At 41.4% G+C, this 19,951-nt stretch overlaps 1 protein-coding gene across 1 annotated transcript in view; it reads right to left on the bottom strand.

Moving 5' to 3' along the window:
- Nucleotides 1-19,951, bottom strand: part of SKP2 (S-phase kinase associated protein 2) — a 29,327-nt gene that overhangs the window by 6,922 nt on the left and 2,454 nt on the right. Inside the window, exons 3-7 of the mRNA XM_063088042.1 lie at nt 10,536-10,647; nt 7,690-7,833; nt 6,226-6,360; nt 4,631-4,729; nt 3,413-3,543 (exon numbers count right to left, since the gene is read on the bottom strand). Coding sequence (XP_062944112.1) covers nt 3,413-3,543; nt 4,631-4,729; nt 6,226-6,360; nt 7,690-7,833; nt 10,536-10,647 — 621 coding nt within the window. The remainder of the gene's footprint in view (nt 1-3,412; nt 3,544-4,630; nt 4,730-6,225; nt 6,361-7,689; nt 7,834-10,535; nt 10,648-19,951) is intronic.

Here is a 19,951-nt window from a genome sequence, read left to right as displayed (position 1 = left end):
AAACCCATGGAATGGTACTTGACTGTTTTTCTCACATCCCACATCCAATCTGTCACCAAATCCTGTTACGTTTGTTTTCAAAATGTGCCCCCAAATGATCATGTCTTACCACCTCAAATGTCACTACCCCAGTCTCCTAACTTGCCTCCCTGCTTCTACTCCCCACCGTGCACCCCCACAGCCTTTTTCCAACATAGCACTAGAGTGAGCTATTTACAAGGTAAGTCAGACCATATTGCTGTCCTGCTCAAAGCACTCCAATGGCTTCCCATCCCACTCAGACAAAATCCAAAGCTTTTGCCTTGGCTTACAGAGCCCTTGGCTCTCTCCTCTCCTCTCAATGTCTTCCTTGTTCCCTCTCACACTCTGGTTACCATATCAAGGGTTCTGCACTTGCTGGTCCACTGCTCTAGAATGTTCTCTCATATATCTGTATGGATTGTTCTATCACTCAATCAGTCTCTGCTCAAGTGTCACTTCCTCAGAGAGGCCCTCTTTTTGGCCATTCCATCTAAAAACAGTCCTCTTCCTGCCACACTCTACCCACTTATTCCGATTTATTTTCCTCCTTGCATTTTTATCCCCTTTCTTCATATTTAGGAGGTTTGTTCACTGTCTGATTAGAATGTAAGCTTCACAAGGGCGACTTCCTCTGTTTTGTTAAAAGCCATATCTCTGGATTCTGGAACAGAGCTTCATGTATTTGTAAGTGCTCCGTAAACATTTGTTTAATGAATGGCCAAACCCACAAACAAAATGTACAATGCAATTTTGAATGACCAATCATCTAGCCAGCCAACTAGCCATCAACAAAATTGGATACAATCCTATTTTAACACCACCAAAGAAAGAACCAAACTTTGGGAGACAAAATTGGTTAGTCTTCTCCAGCCCTTATTTAAGTCCCATCCTCCCTTGGAGGGAAGGGTTAGTAAACAGTACTCACTGCCAAGATTCCCTCTTCACTGCCCCCTTCATTTCACCACCAACAATAGATCTACTTGATCTAGAAGGGATCTCAGAAACCATGTATTCCAACACACCACTTCAGAGGAGAGGTGATTTCACCTAGAGGTTGAGGTCAAATCTAAGACCAAAAGCTAGGTCCTCCAAGGCCTCCTTCAGTGCTGGTCTATTACCCCATGGGGAGGCAGTAATACTCATGGCTAACAATAACTGGAGTCTCACTATGTGTCAAGAACGGTTCAATGTGCTATATACATATGAACTCATTTATTCTTTAGTATAACTCTAAGAGATTGGTCCTGCTGCTATCTCCATTTTATTGATAAGGAAACTTAGAACAGGGAAGTTCAGCAACTTGCTCGAAGCTATCCAGTAAATGCCAGAGTGGATACTTGAACCCAGGCAGACTGGCACCAGTTGAAGAGCTAAAACTAAATCCATAGTATCTGACATATAATAGTGTGTGCTATTGTTCACGAAATTAACTAAAAATTTTCTGATTCTCATTGTATAATTCAGAAAACTAACACTTCAACTTATATTCCTTGTCCATGCCTTGAATGTGTCTAGCAAGCAGGATTTGTTTACCTATTATTTCTGCCAAAACCCAGTTAACTGGCTATCTGTTCTCTTTTTCGGAGGAACAAAGAAGAGTTTTAAGACAAACTTGGACAAAATTAACAGCCGTTGGCCCACGGCAGAGTTTTTCAACCTTGTACCCTGAGCCTCCGTTCATTTCAGAAAAACTCACAGTAAAGCAGTGGGAGATTTGGAAAAAAAAGCATGTGGAAAAGAAATGTTAACAGGGCACGGTCTTTCCTTCCCTTCTGATGAACAGAGAAGAACCAAGAGTGGTGGAATTCGATGCAGAGGATGCTTCTTGGTGGCAATTTAAACTCCTGGGAAGACAATTTGGCAAGAACTATCCAAAGCCTGAGAATGGTGCCTAATCCTTTACTCAGCGTTTCCACTTTTCAGAATCCATCCTTAGAAATGGACCCAAAGATTTGTCTCTGTCATTACAAAGCTGTTTATAGACGGGAAAAATCAGAAAGATTGTAAATGTCCAATAGAAGGAAATCAACTGCATAAACTATTATTCATATAAATTATTCCATATCTAGTTGATAAAATATCACATAGCCACTGATGATAATGCAGAGTAGTCACTGAAAATGGGGTAATCTGGAAAAAAAAAAACAACCAAAAACCAGAAAACTTTTATATAGGAAAAAGACTGGCAAGACGTTAGATTAACTTGTTTTCCTTTGTGTTTTTCTGTATTTTACATACTTTTGAGAATGACTGTAATACTATAATCAGATTTAAAATAAGTGTTCAGAAGGCAAAAATATAGAAGAGAAATATTGTGTGAGGAGGGAGTAGTAAAAAAAATCAAGACATGATTGCTGCTCTCATAGATCTCTAAAGAAAACTTTTCCATTTTCTGAAAATGCAGGCATTTGGAATGGCAGCAGTCCAAATTTCAGTCCTTGTACAGGCAAAGGACTCAAATCCCTGGCCACCCATGACAGTCTCTCTATTATTTTCTATAGCTTGAAAATAGTCCTCTTTCTATAGTCCTCTTATAGGACACATCATGTCCTAGAAAAGTCGTTTTCAAATATTACTTAGATTTTAAAGATACATTCTGCAAATATTTGGTTCAAATCTTTTAAGCATAATAAAAACTATAATAAGCAAAATACTTACACTCAAATGAGCTAGTACCAACATCAAGATATGGTTGATGTGTGTTGCTAGCTTAACTAGGTTTTGTGCAGCCTACAGACTAAATGCTAGCCTGAGACTGTAAGGGGAAGCCATAAAAAAAACTGCTTTTGCAAATACTTATCTTTGAAAATCAAGATTTTTTCAATATTACACAAACAAAACAAAGCGTATTTGAATGGTAAGGGTTTATAAAAGGCACTATTGACATGTGGACCAGATTATTTTGTGTGTGTTACTGTGTTATTCTGCTGTCCTGTGCATTATTTAGCAGCATTCCCAGCTTCTACCCACAGATGCCAGCAGCACCCCTGAAGCTATGACTAAAATGTCTTCAGACATTGTCAAATGTCCCCTTGCAGGCAAAACTGCCCCCAGATGAGAACCACTGCTTAATACCGATCAAAATACTGCATTTATCTACTTTTATGCTGGGGTTTTGCCTAATAATTTAGTTGATCAAAAGAAGTTCTGCTTAAAAATAAACTGTTTTAAAGTATAAAGATTTCACTTGTAGATCCTGGATTCAAATCTTGACTCTGGCTCACTAGCTGTTTATTTTTGTCTAACCCTTCTGATCAGCAGAGAAGTGGGAATAACACATGCACTGGATTAAATAAGACAACTTATGGAGAAGGGCACTAAGGAGATGCTCAATAAATCAAGTCTTTTTTTGTTGTTTAGGTCTCAGTGGCACAGGCCTGGAAGCTCTAACCTGATTTCTGGAGATTCTTCCGGTAGCCACTAAGATTCAGCTGGGTGATGGTCTCGGATACGTGTGCGACAGCCACCTGCACGTGCTTTTCAGTGAAGTCAAAACACCAAGAGAGGTTCAGTTCATCCAGTCTGCAGAAAAGAGGGGTAAAAAGGAAAGTATAAAACCATCACACAGGAATGAGTTTGTCTCAAGCCACAAATAGAGAATACAAAGCCCTAAACTCCTTACCATTTTATGCCCATCGCACCTGCTTCTTTAAGCAGCTACCTTTGCTCATCTGAAACTGCCTTCTCCTCTCTTGACAGACTCCCCTGCTCCAATTGCCACTGAAAGCTGCCCAGGGACCTGAGCAAAGGCCTTAGTGAATGCTGCCCCCTTGTGGAGGTGAAGGGCAGAACTATCCTTTCCTGAGAGCTCAAACCTCATTCCATGACTGAAGGTAGAAATTCTAGCCTTTGTGTTTTCTTTTCTCAAACTGCCCAAGTTGTTACCAAACAACCACAGACTGAGCAATTTACCAACCTGTTTTAAAAAACTGATGGATTGCACTAGGGATCCCTAATAAAGAGACAATGACATTGCAAAAGCCACTTGATCTTATCCTGTCTCTGCTAACTGAGCAAGTGAGGGTTTCAAAGATAATGTCCAACCATTAAACCAGACTGACTAAAGATAGGGCTGTACATTTTATCTCACCACTAACACACACATACACATAGTACTGTGTATTCTGTAAACCATGTATCCCCCCACTTAGCAATACTTATAACTCTACACTTTATGTGCTGACATTTTTATAAAAGATGTTAATGGAATCACCCAAATTTATGGTTTATATTTACAAAATAACCAAATTTGATCAAAAACTGTAAGTCAAGTCTACAGATATTACAGGGAAAAAAACCCTGACTGTACAGTCAAGTGTAAACAGATTTCTTTCAACCATACTGTTGATAAACACATTACTACATTTTCCTCATTTTAATAGTAACAAATAAAAAAGGGATCAATATACAAGTTTTCCTTGCAAATTGAATCAATTTGCCTCCGGATTTTACCCAGAAAGGGTGGAGAACAAACGATATTGCATTATCCAAATCAAGAGCCTGGAGAGCTAGGAATAGCTCAAAAAGTTTATCCAGTTCTATTCAGATGTAAGGGATAAATGTACATTTGATATAAGAGCTCTATAATCAAGTCTCACATCTTTCCTACCTGCAACAGCTGCTTAGCAAAGTCTTCAGGGCAGACTCAGAGAATCCAGAACACCCAGAAAGGTTTAGTCTCACTAAATTTGAGTTTTGAGCAAGATTACTGAAAAAAGAGAAAAATGCCAGAGGAATACCAATAAGACACTTTTAATCAATCAACAAGCATTCCAAGGAAAGCAGGCTAGTGCAATTAAGCACACGGGCCTTCGAGTCAGAAGTGAGCTTAAAATTCACATTTCACTATCTCTGTGATAATGAGCAGGGTGCTTTACTTCAGTTTATTCACCTGTGAAATGGCAGTATCAGTACCTTCTTGGTAGCTTATTAAGATTAAATGATATAACGTAATAAAGAACTTAGTGCATTTACTGGCACAGAGTAAATGCACAAGAAGCATTGATCAATGTACTTTATAAATTAGAAAAAAAAAAAGCAATGGTATATACATATACCCATGTCATCCACAACTGGAATTAGCTCAAAGGCAAACTTCTGCTTGTAAAGTCACCAGGTTCTTTTGATTAAATGTCTCAGATTTGCCGTCTCCTCTACTACATTACCTAACACCCTGTGTTGGTGAAACTTAGTGATTAAAAGTAAGAACTCTGAATCACACTGCAATGCCAGGTTCAATCTTGATTTGGTCACCTACTAACTGTGTGACCTTGGACAAGTTATTTAGCCTCTTGTGACCCAGTTTCCACATCTATAAAAAGGGAACGATAAGTACATAGTTCATGGGGTTGCTGTCAGAGTTAAATAAAAATACATCTGAAGAACTTAGTACCTGGCACATAATAAGTGTTTGATAAAAGTTAGCTGCTATTTTTATCGTTTGGTTTTTTCTTTTTTTATATTAGGTTTTATCTTTTCTAACCTGAATGAATACAACAGTGTCTTAACTACTCTAGTTTCTTCCATGTCTGATTGACCCTCCATGGTGTCCAGTGAGTTCAACCCCAACATGTTCCTTCCATTCTCAAAACACTCTCTTCACCCTGCTTCCCTCTTCATAGCCTATCACAGAGTCCAGACTTCTTACAGCGTGGCCCATTACAATCCGGTCCCTGACTATCCTCACCTGTCACTACCCACCCTGAGTCCTCTGCTCCGGCAACTTCCAACTACTTAAGAGTTTAGAACGACACAGGCAGATTTACCTAGGATGCTTCCTTTGTCCTATCACTTGGAGATCTCCCACCTGAATATCTTCAATACTCAACTTAAGAGTCATTTCCTCTGAGATGGCTGCCCTCCCTAAATTTAATTAGGTCTCCCTGTGTGTGCTGCCAAATATTCACCAATGCATTTGACAAACACACTGACTGCACTGTAACTTTTGGTCTGTCCCATGAATGAGGTGTGAACCATACATTGTTTATTCTTGTATCTCTAGAACCTAGCATAGAGTCTGGCATATCATTAGCATTCAAACTTTTGTTACCTCGATGAGTACTGGGAAGTACTGCAGAAGCTGAAGCACTGCACTAGGTATTTTCTGTGTCCATCTGGATATTGACAGACGGACACCCATCTGTTATATTCAGGAAACACACATAAAAACAACTGCCTTTGTGACACGCACTGGCTGCCACTCACTTGACTATGGGATCCGAAAGCTGCAGGCCTTCCAGGCTTAGATTCTGCAACTTGGAGCACTGAGACAGAATGCCATGAAGGGCCGACACATCTATTACTGAGTTCGACAGGTCCACGTGCTGCACACGAAAAGGGCTGAACACAGAAGAGAAAAAGAGGCTCCATAAGGTGGCTCAAACAAGTCCATCCACAACAAATCCGACCCCTTCTTCTCCATAAATGAGAAGCCAATCACAAACAAGACCCTAAAAACACATTTCAGGTATTAACTATAGTTTTGGCAATAAAACAAATTTCTACTAGCTAATTCCCCATCTTCATTCATTTTAAAATTCAAGAGGACTTTTGCCAAGTACAGATGTTGCTGCCAATATAATCCCACATAGAAAATTAATTACTGGGCATCATGAGAATGAGTTGGATGTGTGTAACCAGGAGATTAAGCCTATAATGACTCCTGGTTTCTGGCGAGGGTAAGTAGGTATTTACTAAGACAGGGAAGACAGTGGAACAGCAAGTTTTAAAGGGAGGCCAAGGTTAATTTTAGATATGCTAAAATTGAGGTACTTGGAAGAAATTCAGGTGTGCAACTTTTTGAAAGAGAGGGCTGAGCTGCAGATGAGGATTTGAGAGTCCTGGGCGTGAAAGTGGCTGTTCAGGACACAGCTTGTCCAAGGACAGCGTGTGGATTAAAAAGAGAAGGTGGCCAGGGACAGACCCTGGAGTGAACAAAGGAAATCACACGCATGAAGGAGACCAAGAAAAGCAAATAGAGTGGGATAAAAAGCATCAGGAAAGGTGGTTTTGACTATGGAAAGAAGGGAAAAAGTACTAGTGTAAGGAGACAAGTTTTATGCCTAGTCCTGCCGTCTTTAACTTGTTTTTTCAGTAAGAGATATCACTAAACCCTATTACTGCAAAATTATCAGTAACAGAGAAATATTTTTTCAAAATATTCTACAAAACAAACAAAAAGAGGGCATTTTTTTTTCAGGTTCCAAGTTTGTCTGTGATAGGATCAGAAACCCCAAGCTACAGATCTGAAAAGCTGTAGGATCAGAAACCCCAAGCTACAGATCTCCTCACACATTTTTCTTTATCAGAAATGAGCAGTGAGAAAATAACCAGGCAGCCTTGCATGTGCTGGTGAGGGGTCTGTTCAGCTTCTGCCTTGTGGGATTTACACAATTCTGAGTGATTCACACAATCCCCATTTCTGAGGCCTGGACTCAAGAACCTACATGTGCATCTCTGACCCTGGGAAAAGCCCAACAGTAACTGAGGTAAAAATGGGAACGGTGTCATTGAAACCTGTGCCATGTTTCAACACAAAGGCCATATGCAAAATATGCAAATAACATCCCACACTGCACAGGCTGTTAAGCTGGATAAAGAAAAAAAGTTTTGATCTGTTTCTATCTCAAGATTTAGAAATAGTCTTTTCCAGGGATTTTTCTTTTTTACCTGAAATGTTCAACCAGTGGCTGGTCCACAAATGATCGTGGGCAGCGGAAGGCAATCACCCCTCGAGACAGCAACCGCCCAATCACATCCGGGTGCAGATTTTTACCTGTGAGGTCTAAGGTCTGCCATAGAGACTCATCAAACCTAGAAATAGGAGGTGCTTGATTTGGTAAGTTGGTCACTCTGAATGCTGGAGGACCGAAACAATATTACAAACAAGGAGGACATCGCTGCTAAATCCCCTTGAAGCAAATTCTGAAGGAACCTTTGTTTTTAAGTTGACTATACAATTAGCTACATTTTAAAGACACTATTGAATATTTCTTGATCATATCAAGGATAAGCTTCCATCTTTCTCTTTCTATAAATTTCCAATTAGATGGTTCAATGCTAATATTAGCATTGCCATGATCTGGAACCAGAGAATAAAATTCCAGCACTCAATTCAATTTGACAAATTTAAAAATAATTGTTCAAATGGCTTAATTGATTATTACTAGAAGATAAGTTCAAAACTTATTAAATGATCCCACTTGCTGGTTTTTGTTAAGCATGGACAGGTTACCACAATAGCTATAAGTAACATGTAAATTAAATTAAAGGAAGGGAAGTTGGCACTATTTTATTATGAAATATGTCTGTCTAAATGTCTACTAGGAGAAAGTAGTCATAGTTCAGCTCTGCTTCAGCTCTGAAGCAGCCCTTTTAAGCTAAAAACACGTATATGTAATATATATGTATGTGTGTTTGTGTGTGTGTGTGTGTGTATGAACTAATGCAAAAAGAAAAGGAAAAAAAATATTACTTAGATTATGGAAAACATTTCTGAAGCAGAAGGAAGGTCCCAAGAATGTACAATAAGGCAGCACAATAAGGCAGTTTTAATATCTACAGTTGAATTCAATTAAAAAACAAAACAATAATCATGAGTACAAGCACATGAGGGAACATTTTAAATGCTCAGGTATACTAGAATTTTCTTTTTTAATAGTGATTGAAATAAGTGGACCTCTGGCCAGGGTTTTGAAATAATTTTATCATAAAGAAATTGTCAATGTGTGATTTGACCTCTATTATTAAAAAGGCAGACAGTAGATAAGACTTCCTTAAGAGAGTGGCACGCTTTTGTACCTATTCTCTCGTCCAGACTAAAATCCATTTTGGCTTCCAAGAAAATGACAACCAACCAGCACTACTCTGGTTGTCTCAAATGTCATGTCTGATGTTTCCTCTTGCAAGGAGGTAAACTATAACTCACCTAGCATTTGATAACAATCTGGGAAAAGTTTTGGAGCATTCACCATCTTCCCAAATAACATACATCTTTAGCATACACAGGAAGATGAATTGAGAAGCTACCTGAACCCTAAGCCAAATGTCACTAGACGTGGTGTTACAATGAAGGCTATGGAGTTAGCCAGACCTCAGATTCCTGCTTTCTCACTTCTGTCTCAACCTATTGTCTCTGACCATGTAGTTTCCTCATCTCCAAAACAGAGATGATATGAATACTGTCACTTAAGGTTATGTGAAGAATTAAATTGTTAACACAGCACCTGGCACACAGCAAGACTTTGGGGAAACACAGGTCAAAGGATACAAAGAAGCAGATAAGCAGGATGAACAAGTCTCGAGATCTAATGTACAACACAAGGACACATTTAATAATATTGTATTGTATTTGGGATTTTGCTAAAAGAGTAGATGTTAGATGCTTTTGCCACAAAAAAGATGGGTAACTACGTGAGACAATGGATATGTTAATTTGCATGAATACAGTAACCATTTCACTATCTATATGTATATCAAAACACCATGTTGTACACCTTAATATATACAATCCAATTTTTTAAAAATGCACAGCTGGTGGAAAAAGAAAATCAAAATGGGGCTCCTTGGGCGGGCATAAGTGAAACCAAACCACCACTTGCACCAGTATTCCAGGTGTGCAAACCCCTCTGTAGCTCTTCTAAGCAAACAGCCCACTCCTGTGAACACTGATGTTGTCTTACTTCCAGCACACCCCTGAAGGCAAGGGGCTCCTGCCGTCTCACAGAGGAAGTCCTAGGTATGTGGAGGGAGAAGCCAGATACATGGCCTTTCAACACAAAGCGAGGAACCAGGGGGAGGGTGGGGATGAGGAGAGGTGGAGATGGCAAAAGGTTCCAGTTGAAAAACATAGCCTTTTTTTTGATTGAGGCCGGTACTGCCTCCCCAGCTCACCAAAGCTCCTGTGCAGCTCACTTTCCACACCTGAGAAGTGTTGCCAAAAGCCAAGCAAAAACACAGACAAGGGCTACCCTGTGCCAAACATGTGCATAGGGCAGGCATGGCACCAGCACCTTTACATTTCATGCTCATAATCATAATTATCCCCATTCTACATACGGGGAGACTGAGGCTCTGAAGTGTCAAGTGACTCACTTAGGTCATGCAGAGCATGAGTCGCAGAGGCTGGTTTGCATTCGGGTCTGACACCAGAGCCCCGTGATCTCTCTCCCCACTGTACTCTCTGCCCAGGCCACCAGTGTGTGAACAGCTCTATCTTACTGCACCTCCCAAACTCCCTTTGTTCTAAGCACACGGCCTGGCCCAGACGCAGCATCCAGTAAACGTGTGCTAAACTGAATACAGGGCAGAAAGGCTTTCAGAAATGGGTAAGTTTACACCTCTAGGAGATGTCCTTCCTACACCGTGAAATGAGGACACTAGTTATTAGTAAACATATGAACATACCTAGTTTGCTTTGTGTTGCTGTATTTTTCCTGGTTTTTAGTTTCACCAGACCAAAATGAATAAATAACCTTCCTCCCCCACACACAGCAAAAGGGGTGAAATGTACTTACGCTAGGCAATACCACCTCTTACAAACACTGGAGACTTTTAGCAAATCAGGGAGACATAAACAGGAAAAGATCCCCAGGAGCAGCTCATCTGGGAGGGAGTCCCATGAAACACCTTTGAGGAGAAAGAAAAATCTGTTTACTCATTGTCATTCTTTTTTCCATATCAAGTCTATTGAGTCTTTTCAAGCCTGTAAACGTTACATGACATTTAGCTCAGAAGGGGAATTTAACACTAATTGAATACTCATCCTCACAATTATTTTTCTGTTCAGTCCACTGTCTGCATAGCCTGAAGTGATGAGCACCACACTTTCTCAGCGAGTGAGAAAAGAGAAAACCAAGGATACTTTCCAGCTCATTCTTCCCTTCAGCTACAGCCAGCTAACGTAGGCAAGGGTGTGATATGAACAGTGGAACAGAGCACGTCCCCACCCTCTCGAGTGTCTCCAATGATGTCTCAAATATTGTGATGCTTTTGGTCACTAAGGAAGGTCATTTCTCTCTGTTGTGAACTCAGTGGTGACCCTACTTAAAAGGCAGACAAAGCTGCCGCCCCCTTCTTTCAGGTTTATAGAAAGGACACTGAAGTCAATCAACTAAAACAGCAACATCAAAAGGGTGCTCTCGTTTCTTAATTCAACAGATATTACTGCGTTCCTACTATGGTGCCAGGTATCATTTTAGGTGGTGGGGAAAAGAGCAGTAAACGAGACAGATAAAATACTTTACCTTCATGTAACTTACATTATAGTGAGGGGGAGCCGACAATCACACATAAAAAAACCAAGTAAATTATGTGATATGCTAAAATTGATTAGTGCTATGAGGAAAAACTAAGCAGGGTAAAGGAGAGAATGGAGAGTTCATGGATGGGTGTTATGAGTCTGAACACAGTAGTCAGGGAAGGCCTTCCTGAAATGGTGACCACTGAGCAAAGGCTTGAACAAAGTGAGGGAGTGAGCCCTGTGAGTATCTGAAGTGTGTTCTAGGCACAGGGAACAGCATGTCTGTTCTGAGGAACAGCAAGGAAGCCAGAGTAGAAGAGCAGAGGGAGCAAGGGGGGTGGTAGAAGACGAAATCAGAGGTGAGGGGCCTGTTTTCCACAACATGATAAGGCCTTTGGCTTTGATTCTGAATTTGATGAGAAGCCACTAGAGGAACAGCATAGGAATGACAGAATCTCCCAAGTTTTTAAAAGGATCACTCTGGCTCCTGTGCTCAGAATAGACTGGCGTGGGAGAAAGATGGATGCAGGAAGACCAATTTTCTCTGTCTTACAAAAGCTTTCTCTAAATAGCTATTCAACAAGTATCAAACTCTTACATATGTGCTAAGGGCCAAATGTGTCCCCCAAAAGTTCATGTATTGGAAACTTGATCTTCACTGTGACAGCATTAAGAGGGTGGGAAATCCAATTATGGTATTTGAAAGGTGGGGCCTTGAAGAGATGATTGGATTGCGAGGAGGACTGTGCCCTTGTGAGTAAATGGATCCATTCATGAAGTAATGGGTTATCACGGGTGTGGTTCTGATGACTTTATAAGGACAGCCGGTGAGGTTAGCTCTCTTCCTTAGCCCATTTCTCTCGCCATATGACACCCTGAGTTGCGTTAGAGTCACCATCCAGAAGGCCTTCACCAGATGTTCCCTAGACTTTAGACTTCCCAGCCTCCAAAAACTGTAAGAAATAAACCTTATTTTCTTTATATATTACCTAGTTTCAGGTATTCTGTTATAAGCAACAGAAACGGACTAACACAGTATGAATGTAGAGAATGAGCCCATAAGATCAGGATGATATGACCGTGCCCGAGAAGGAAACGAGCACAGGTCAGAGAAATAACAAAAGGGAGGGAGGAATCGGTAAAGGGACATGAAAATCAACTACATTGTATATTGATTAAAAAAAAAAAAAAGAAATAATGAAAGAGTGGTTAGTGAGGTCAGTGACTGTCTTTCCCATCTTTCTACCTCTAATCGACCTTCCACACCAATTCTGGTGACATCCTCTCTCCCAACTCCCATTTAAAAGGCACCAGTATTTACTGAACACAGACATCATACCAGGCACCATGGAAGTGGGTTTGAAGACACAATTAGGAAGGCCACTGGGGAGGGTGACAAATTTCACAGCTGCTGCCTCTAAGCAGTATCCTAGGCAGCCTGAAACAATCATGCCATTCCCTCAATTAGAACCCCACAAATACTTAGCCTAAAGGCCACGCTGCTTAGCATGAAATTCAAAGCTTTCATGCCAGAGTCCAACTCATCTTTCCAGGCTTGTTATCTAGAAATATGTTCCAGCCATTTGGAGCTTGCTGTGATTCTTAGAATGAGCCATTCTGTGTCACATCTTAATGCCTCTGTACAAGCTGTGCCCTCCCTTGACTGCTGTTCATTTAAAATCAAATTGCTATTAAAGCCCTAACTCCTATGGAAGGCCTCCCATGATACCATCAAGAACAGGTCACTTACATGCCATAATTTCATTGTTTACTTACTCATCTGTCTAGGACTCCAGAGGCCACAAGTTCTTGAGAACAAAAACCTGATTTTTTTTTTTTTTATAATCTTTGTATTTCCAGGAACTAGTACAAAGTCTGACACATTCATCCATTCACGTATTTATTGACCATATACTACACGCTGAGGTCTGTTTTAGGTTCTAGGGATACAAAGATAAAGCACGATAATGACCTTTATTGTGTTCAGAGTTTGAGAGACAGACAAATAAACAGGAAACTCCAATAAATTATCATGATGGGCTACAACAGGGCTTCGGGTGCTTGCTGTGCAACCTATGAGAGTAGAGCAGTGGTCAGGGAAGTCGTCCTGAAGTGACTTCTACTCAAGAATGAGTAGGAGATATGCAGTCGCTCAATTAATGACACAATTAAAGGACTGACTGAGGCCTTGAGAGCTCAGGGTAGGAGGGTGAAAACAGACCAACCCTGCTCACCCTGGGAGGCAGCTGGAGGTTCCTCAGTGTGGCAGCCATTCTGTCACTGCCACAAAGCTCCTCCAAAGTCAACATGGGCAGAGGGCAGAGGTTCTCAAACCAGGCTCCTGCCCTGCTCTCCAAAATGGAAAAAAGTTAAAAGTTGGACACTTCTGAAGTTTTTCTCCCATTAATTCTACTTAACTCTCTGACCTCTGCTGCCTCTTGCACATGTAGATAAGATTCCAGTATTTGATTTGGCAAAAATTATATACAGTTATTTCAAATCTAATATGTTGAGATTTTACTGTGATCTGCAAAGACCATCCTGATGCCAGATGCAAGACCTCCCTCCCCCAACAAGAACTACTGGACTGGGGAACAAGCACAGCTTTGATAGGAATCCTGGCTATGTTGCCTCCAAGTCTGTGAACTCAGGCAAGTTACTTAATCTCTCTGGGCCTGTTTCTTCATCTGTTGGAATGGAAATGAAAAGATTTATCTTGCAAAGATGTTTAGCGTTAAGATTAAATGATGTATGAGAAAAGATTAAATAATGCAGCAGAGCATCAAAGTTTCTCTTTCTTGCCTCTATTCCTCTCCTTTCCCCATCAAATCCGCACATTTTCTTTTCAATCCTACTCTGAATTTTCACTTACAGGCAAACATCCAAGGTCTGAATAGGGTTTGCACAAGGGATGCATGCCGTGATTTATCAAAATTCCATATCCACTCTCTATCTAAGTTCGGGATCTCCAGGAGCAGATCCTGAGCATGTGACTTCAGATCAGATTATTTGGGAAGTGATGCGAGGAAGCACTGGAAAGAGTGGAAAAGAGGGACACAGAAGGGAAGGAAACCAACTTGGAGTAGTTAATAAGCAGTTTACTGCCATGAGTAACTGGGGTTCAAATCTGGGGACTCCAGAAGATCATCTAGAATCCATCCTAGAGCTGTTCCACCCGAGGACATGAGTGCTGGGGTATTAATTTGTTAACTGTGAGCTCAAAGTTAACTCCCCAGCATTCCTGCCCAAAGAAAGCCCCAAAACACAGGGTCACAACTACATGCAGGCAAAAGCCTTTGGCATGTCAGGGAATGGTGAGCTTCAAGGGCTGAGGACAGGATACTGACAACATCCACTAAAGATTCTTGGAGAAAGGAAATTAGGAAAGCTTGCTGAGAAGTGCAGGGCAGGAGAAATAAATTAATGAATTTGGTGCTTCCTTCTTTATTGGGAAGACATAAGAAATCAGGAACAATTGGAAGAGCAATAGGAGATAGGTAATTAAAGTGCTAGGAGGAAGATTTGGCATAATGATGAATGCAGAGGCAAGCAAGCCCAGGCAAAGAAGCTGTGCATGTAAGAGAACAGTCCAAGGTCAGGAGGGCTTTGTGCTGCAACTTCTATCATCACCTCCCCAATTCCTAATTGTCCTCCAGATTTTGGCTAAAATAGCACTTGCTCAGAGAAGTACTTCCACCCAGGTCACCACCACAGCCCCATGCCCAGATGTGCACATCCAGCACCTTACAGAATGCCTGGCACATAACAGGCATTTGACAAATATTTGCTAAATGTATTACACCTTTTACTCCTCCTTCATGCAAACAGTAAATGTGCTAATTCTGTATTAGCGACTGGTTAACCTTCATTAACCAATTAACTACGACATAACCACTGCCTAGGACAGAGCCTAGCACTGAATATTAGAAAGTACTCAACCGATATTTCACAAAGGAATGACTGACAACCCAAAGAAGAATGTGGCTTTATTTTATATACAGGCAAGACTGTTGGCCTCTTAGTACAGTTCCCTCATTTGTAAAATGACAAGGCTCACCTATGACTCCACTTGCAACAAACATCTGTGGGTGCCAAACTAATGCACTAGTGCTGGGAGCTGGGTATAAGCCATAGCCCCTACCCAACAGCCTCACTGGAAAACAAACTAATCAACAAATACATAACCTAAAAATTAAAACTGCCATTTATTGGAAGCCCTAAGAAGTGTCAGGCATTTATTAAAGTACAGTGACTCTAATCTTTGCAGGAGCCTGGTGTACTAAGTATTGTTATCTCTGTTTTATAGATGAGGAAATTTGTCTTAGTAGGGTTAAATAACTTCACCAAGGTAATATCAATCATTAGGTGGCAGAGCTACGAGGCAAACTTGGGTTCATTCTGTTTCCAAACTCCCATGCCCCAAGGTGATGGTAGTCATAAGTGGAAACGTGACAGCTTGCCAGGTGGCAGAGGGCACTGCAGTAGGGGTATGGTACAGGTGGGGAATGGCATAGCACAATTGGCACATGGAGGGGACAAGGCCAAAGATGAAAACCCAGGGCACGAAGGTAATGTCCTCTACCCATATACCAGTAGTCTTAAGGAAATGGGAAAAGGGGCTTCAAGAGAAGATACAACTATGACAAAAGGAACAAGAGAGTGATCAGTGGGGAGAGGGAGAAAAATAAAGATGCTACAAGACATCAGTGGGCTCTCCACCAAATGGAAGGAGCAAAGGCCAAGAAAATGCACAGCCTCAGCTAGCAGCCAAGTACCCAGGGCTCCACTCAGTCGACCACAAGATGACACCGCTTCTAGGGCCCCCGTGTGGGGGTGCCACAGCCTGAAATTGGCTGCTGTCCCAGCAGATGGGGCAGAAGTCTGTCTTCAATACCTCTTCCAGTGGCTGGCATCCAGGCTGTGATACGCTTAATCTAATTTTACTTGCCATATTTAATTCTCTAAACATCAGCCATCTGTTTCCTGGATTCCTAACTACACTGTTGCCTGGTCTGTTTGCCGAGAGCGGAAGGGAAAATCCAGAGGTCTTTTGTCCACTTGCCTCTGCTAAACCCACCAGGGCTGCATACCAGCCCCACATTAAGGGAAATAATTATTAAGCCCGAGACCTCCAGTTTCCAACGACATGGACAGCAGGTAAACATTTCAGAGCCAAGAAAGGGTGAAAACTGGCCGAGTCAGCAAGCCTGCTAGTGATCACCCTTACCCACCAGTGTTTCCACTTATTCCTCAGGTGCAAACCCAGCTTCCCACTTTTGTAATCTTCTCATTTTCCATGCTTCTCAAACTCCTCTGGGAAGCAGGGCTTGTTGGAGCCTTTTCTGTGCATTAGATCTGTGCATTAGAATGTGCTAACTCATACTCATTTCTCAGAACATCACCTACACTCACACTCAAATTGAAAATCCAAAGTAATCCTAACCATAACCAAAATTTTCACTTTTAAAATTGCTCCTCTCTTTAAGCATGGATAATCAATTTATAATTGCAGGAGAAGCAGGCACCGAGGAGGCCCTGGTTTTCACACCACTGTTTTTTTTTTCTCAGGTCGAGGGGCATTCGTCTCATGATTGCTTTCGTTGGCTTGAGCAGCAACACCCCACACTTCCTTTCTGGGGAACTACAAACAGATTTTGCCATCCCAGATGAGTTCTCCTTCCTCTTCCCACAAACCATTAGAGAACAAGAGACTGTGCCAGCTTTTGGTATTTTCTTTTTTTTCTTGGCTAGGTGGGCAAAACTGAAAAAAAGCAAAACACAGCTTAACTAAACAGGGTCTCCAGTGTACACCTCAACCCCGCAACCCTTTATTTCTATGAAAGACTTGCTCAACACTGGGGTGTGGGAGGAGTAATGAAGAAACAATGGAAACTGGGATTTAGGGAATAAGGTACAGTATATGAGTCCTGTGAGAGCAGGTCTTTTGTCTGTTACGTTCAGTGCTGTATTCCTAATCCTCAATAACTATTTGCTGAATGAGTAAATGAATGAAAGGAAGCTACAGAACATAGAAAGATGACAGGAGGGTCTCTAAAAGGCTTTCACAGAGCTGGGATTTAGGAACTATAGGCTGAGATTCATTGATGAGTAGTGAAATCAATTTAGTGAATATGAGTAGCCTTTTTTTTTTTTAAAGAAAAAAGATTGGACTAGAACAGAATAGAAAATAACTTAGTAAGCAGAAATATAGTTCTGTGAAACTTTTGCTTCAGATACACACCCAGGATTGCAATGTAGATATATTTCTTACTAGTTAAGAAAAGTTTGCCTGGGGGTATTAAAAGGCAGATTCCAAGGCTCAAGCCAGGACTTATTGGATCAGAATCTCAGGAATTTTGCACTTTGAACACGTTTCTTGGGGATTCTGATATACTCTAAGCTTCAGAGTCTGCAGTCTGAGAACCACTGTAGAGTCTGGAATTTCAAGCAGTTTAACAGCCATGGAAGAGCTGATCAACAAATCAGTTCAATAGCATTTTCATGGCCATCACCACGTTAAAGTGTGGGGGACAGGCATTTCATGACCATTAATAAAAGCCACTGTTCTTTTTCCTCCCATTACTAACCTGCTGCCAGGCCGTTTGCTCCCAACTCTTTCCATACACTCATCCCAAGGCCCAATCAGACCTGTTCTGATTCAGGCTGGCCACATTGCTTTTATCCTCCAACATAAACAGATGAAGAGGATTTAGTCGCCAGATGTGAGAATGAATTGGGTATGACAGGGAGAGACTGCTGAGCAAAGAACCAATAAAAACTCACAGCCTGGGGCCAGTCATCGGATATCTATGTACAGCAGGTGTGGCCTGTTCTAACCTAATCCTGGCACAGCCATTAGCCACCTGTCCTGACAACTGCAGACAAAACTTTCTGGAATGATGATCCAACTATACTGGAGGCCCAGGCTTCCGGAGACCCACTGGGAATCCTCTACACCAGCTGTCCCTCATCCTGGATCACTGTGTCCGCCCTCCCCCGTACCCCGCACTGATTAACCAATCTATCCAGTGTATAAGTCCATGCACATACAGATACATGTATACCATTGGTTTCCTTTTGTGCTTCTCTTTTAGGTAATAACAAACACAAGTTACTATTTTTTTCTCTCTCACATCCTACATATTTTTTTAAGTCAATTTTAACAACCTGGACTTGTTGATTGGATCATTTTTAGATTCTTCTGTCTTTCCTCAGACACTCCACTTTTGCTGAGTGGAAGGAAGGAAGACCGTCCACATCCCCCCGAATGGAATCACCATGGGAGGAACCCTTCTGCCTCTGGGAAGCTTCTGGTCAATTCTGCACAGGGAATCCCTCCCTCTGGCCCCCTAAAGTACTCACTGCCTGAGCTACTCCTCTGTTGCTAGTCTACGAGGGTCCTTCAAAAGTTCATGGAAAAGGAGAATTAAAAGATAATACAAATCTTTCCCTGAACTTTTTGTTTTATTTTTTTTATTTTTATTTTTTGGTCTTTTTGTGACCGGCCGCACCGGGCTCAGCCAGTGAGCGTATTGGCCATCCCTATATAGGATCCGAACCGCGGCGGGAGCACTGCCGCGCTCCCAGCACTGCACTCTCCCGAGTGCGCCACAGGGTCGGCCCAAACTTTTTGAAGTATCCTCGTATTAGCCGCCGTGTACTGCTGTGTGTGAGCTGCTCTTATGTTCTGTCTCTTCTCAACCTGACTTGCAAATTCCTTGGAGACAGCAACCATCCTCAAACTTCTGTCTTGTTCCCACAGTGCCTTACTTAAAAAATGTCTTTTTAATGTACATCATGTTTGTGAATTTGGGGTCATGCAGCACTCACATTCCATGCCAAAAGCTATCGGCAGTGGACAAGTTAATCAATCTGTCATCTCAGCAGGAAGCATCTTTCACCGCACTGGTTGGTCAAGTACTAAACTGCTAGTGCTACATGCCAGACACTAAAAATAGCAGTAACATTAAATTTTGAAGAAAAAAAAAAATTGTACACCAATAGGGTCAAACTAGCAGTATTAAGGATAAAAGACAAAGTCAACTAGGCTCTCAAATGGGATGGGTGTCAGAAAATTTGCTGACCAATATTAATTGGGATTACTATTGAGGTTTTGTGCCAGCAGCGTAAGAGCTTTCCATACACTCTTCATTTAATCTTCACAACAAACTTACAAAGTGGTATCATCACTCCCTTGCACAGGCAAAGAAACTAAGGCACAGAGAGCTCAAACAACTTTCCAAGGTTGGTAAACTGCAGAATAAGAATTCAAACCCAGATTTGTCTGACTTCCCCACAACCCTATACTGCCTCTGTAATTAATCCAACTCCTTATGTGGATTCCTGGACCATAAGTTGGAGAAGGTTCTCTTCCCTAAAGAAAGAATAAAAAACAAACAGAAAACATCAAAGGTTTTTAAAAGCAACTGAGCAACCAATCCATCAACACTTCTTCACTGGAAGCCAGACAGAACTTAGGAATATACTGATTTACCTTGGCTTTGCATTCTTCATCTTTATTTTAATCTGTCTCTTCTCCATCATTACCTTCCCCATTCAGTTTAGACAGTCATCACCTCTTCTATAGACAATTTCAACAGCCTCCTAATTCCATTGACTCTAATGTCAGAATAGATCCAGAATCTGACCACTGCTTATCACCCCTCCCACACCTAACAAGTCTCCCAGCTT

This window comes from Cynocephalus volans, chromosome 2 (genome assembly GCF_027409185.1).
Source record: "Cynocephalus volans isolate mCynVol1 chromosome 2, mCynVol1.pri, whole genome shotgun sequence".
Lineage (NCBI taxonomy): Eukaryota > Metazoa > Chordata > Mammalia > Dermoptera > Cynocephalidae > Cynocephalus > Cynocephalus volans.
Note: the sequence above shows the minus strand (reverse complement) of the source record. Positions and strands in the feature narration are given on the sequence as shown.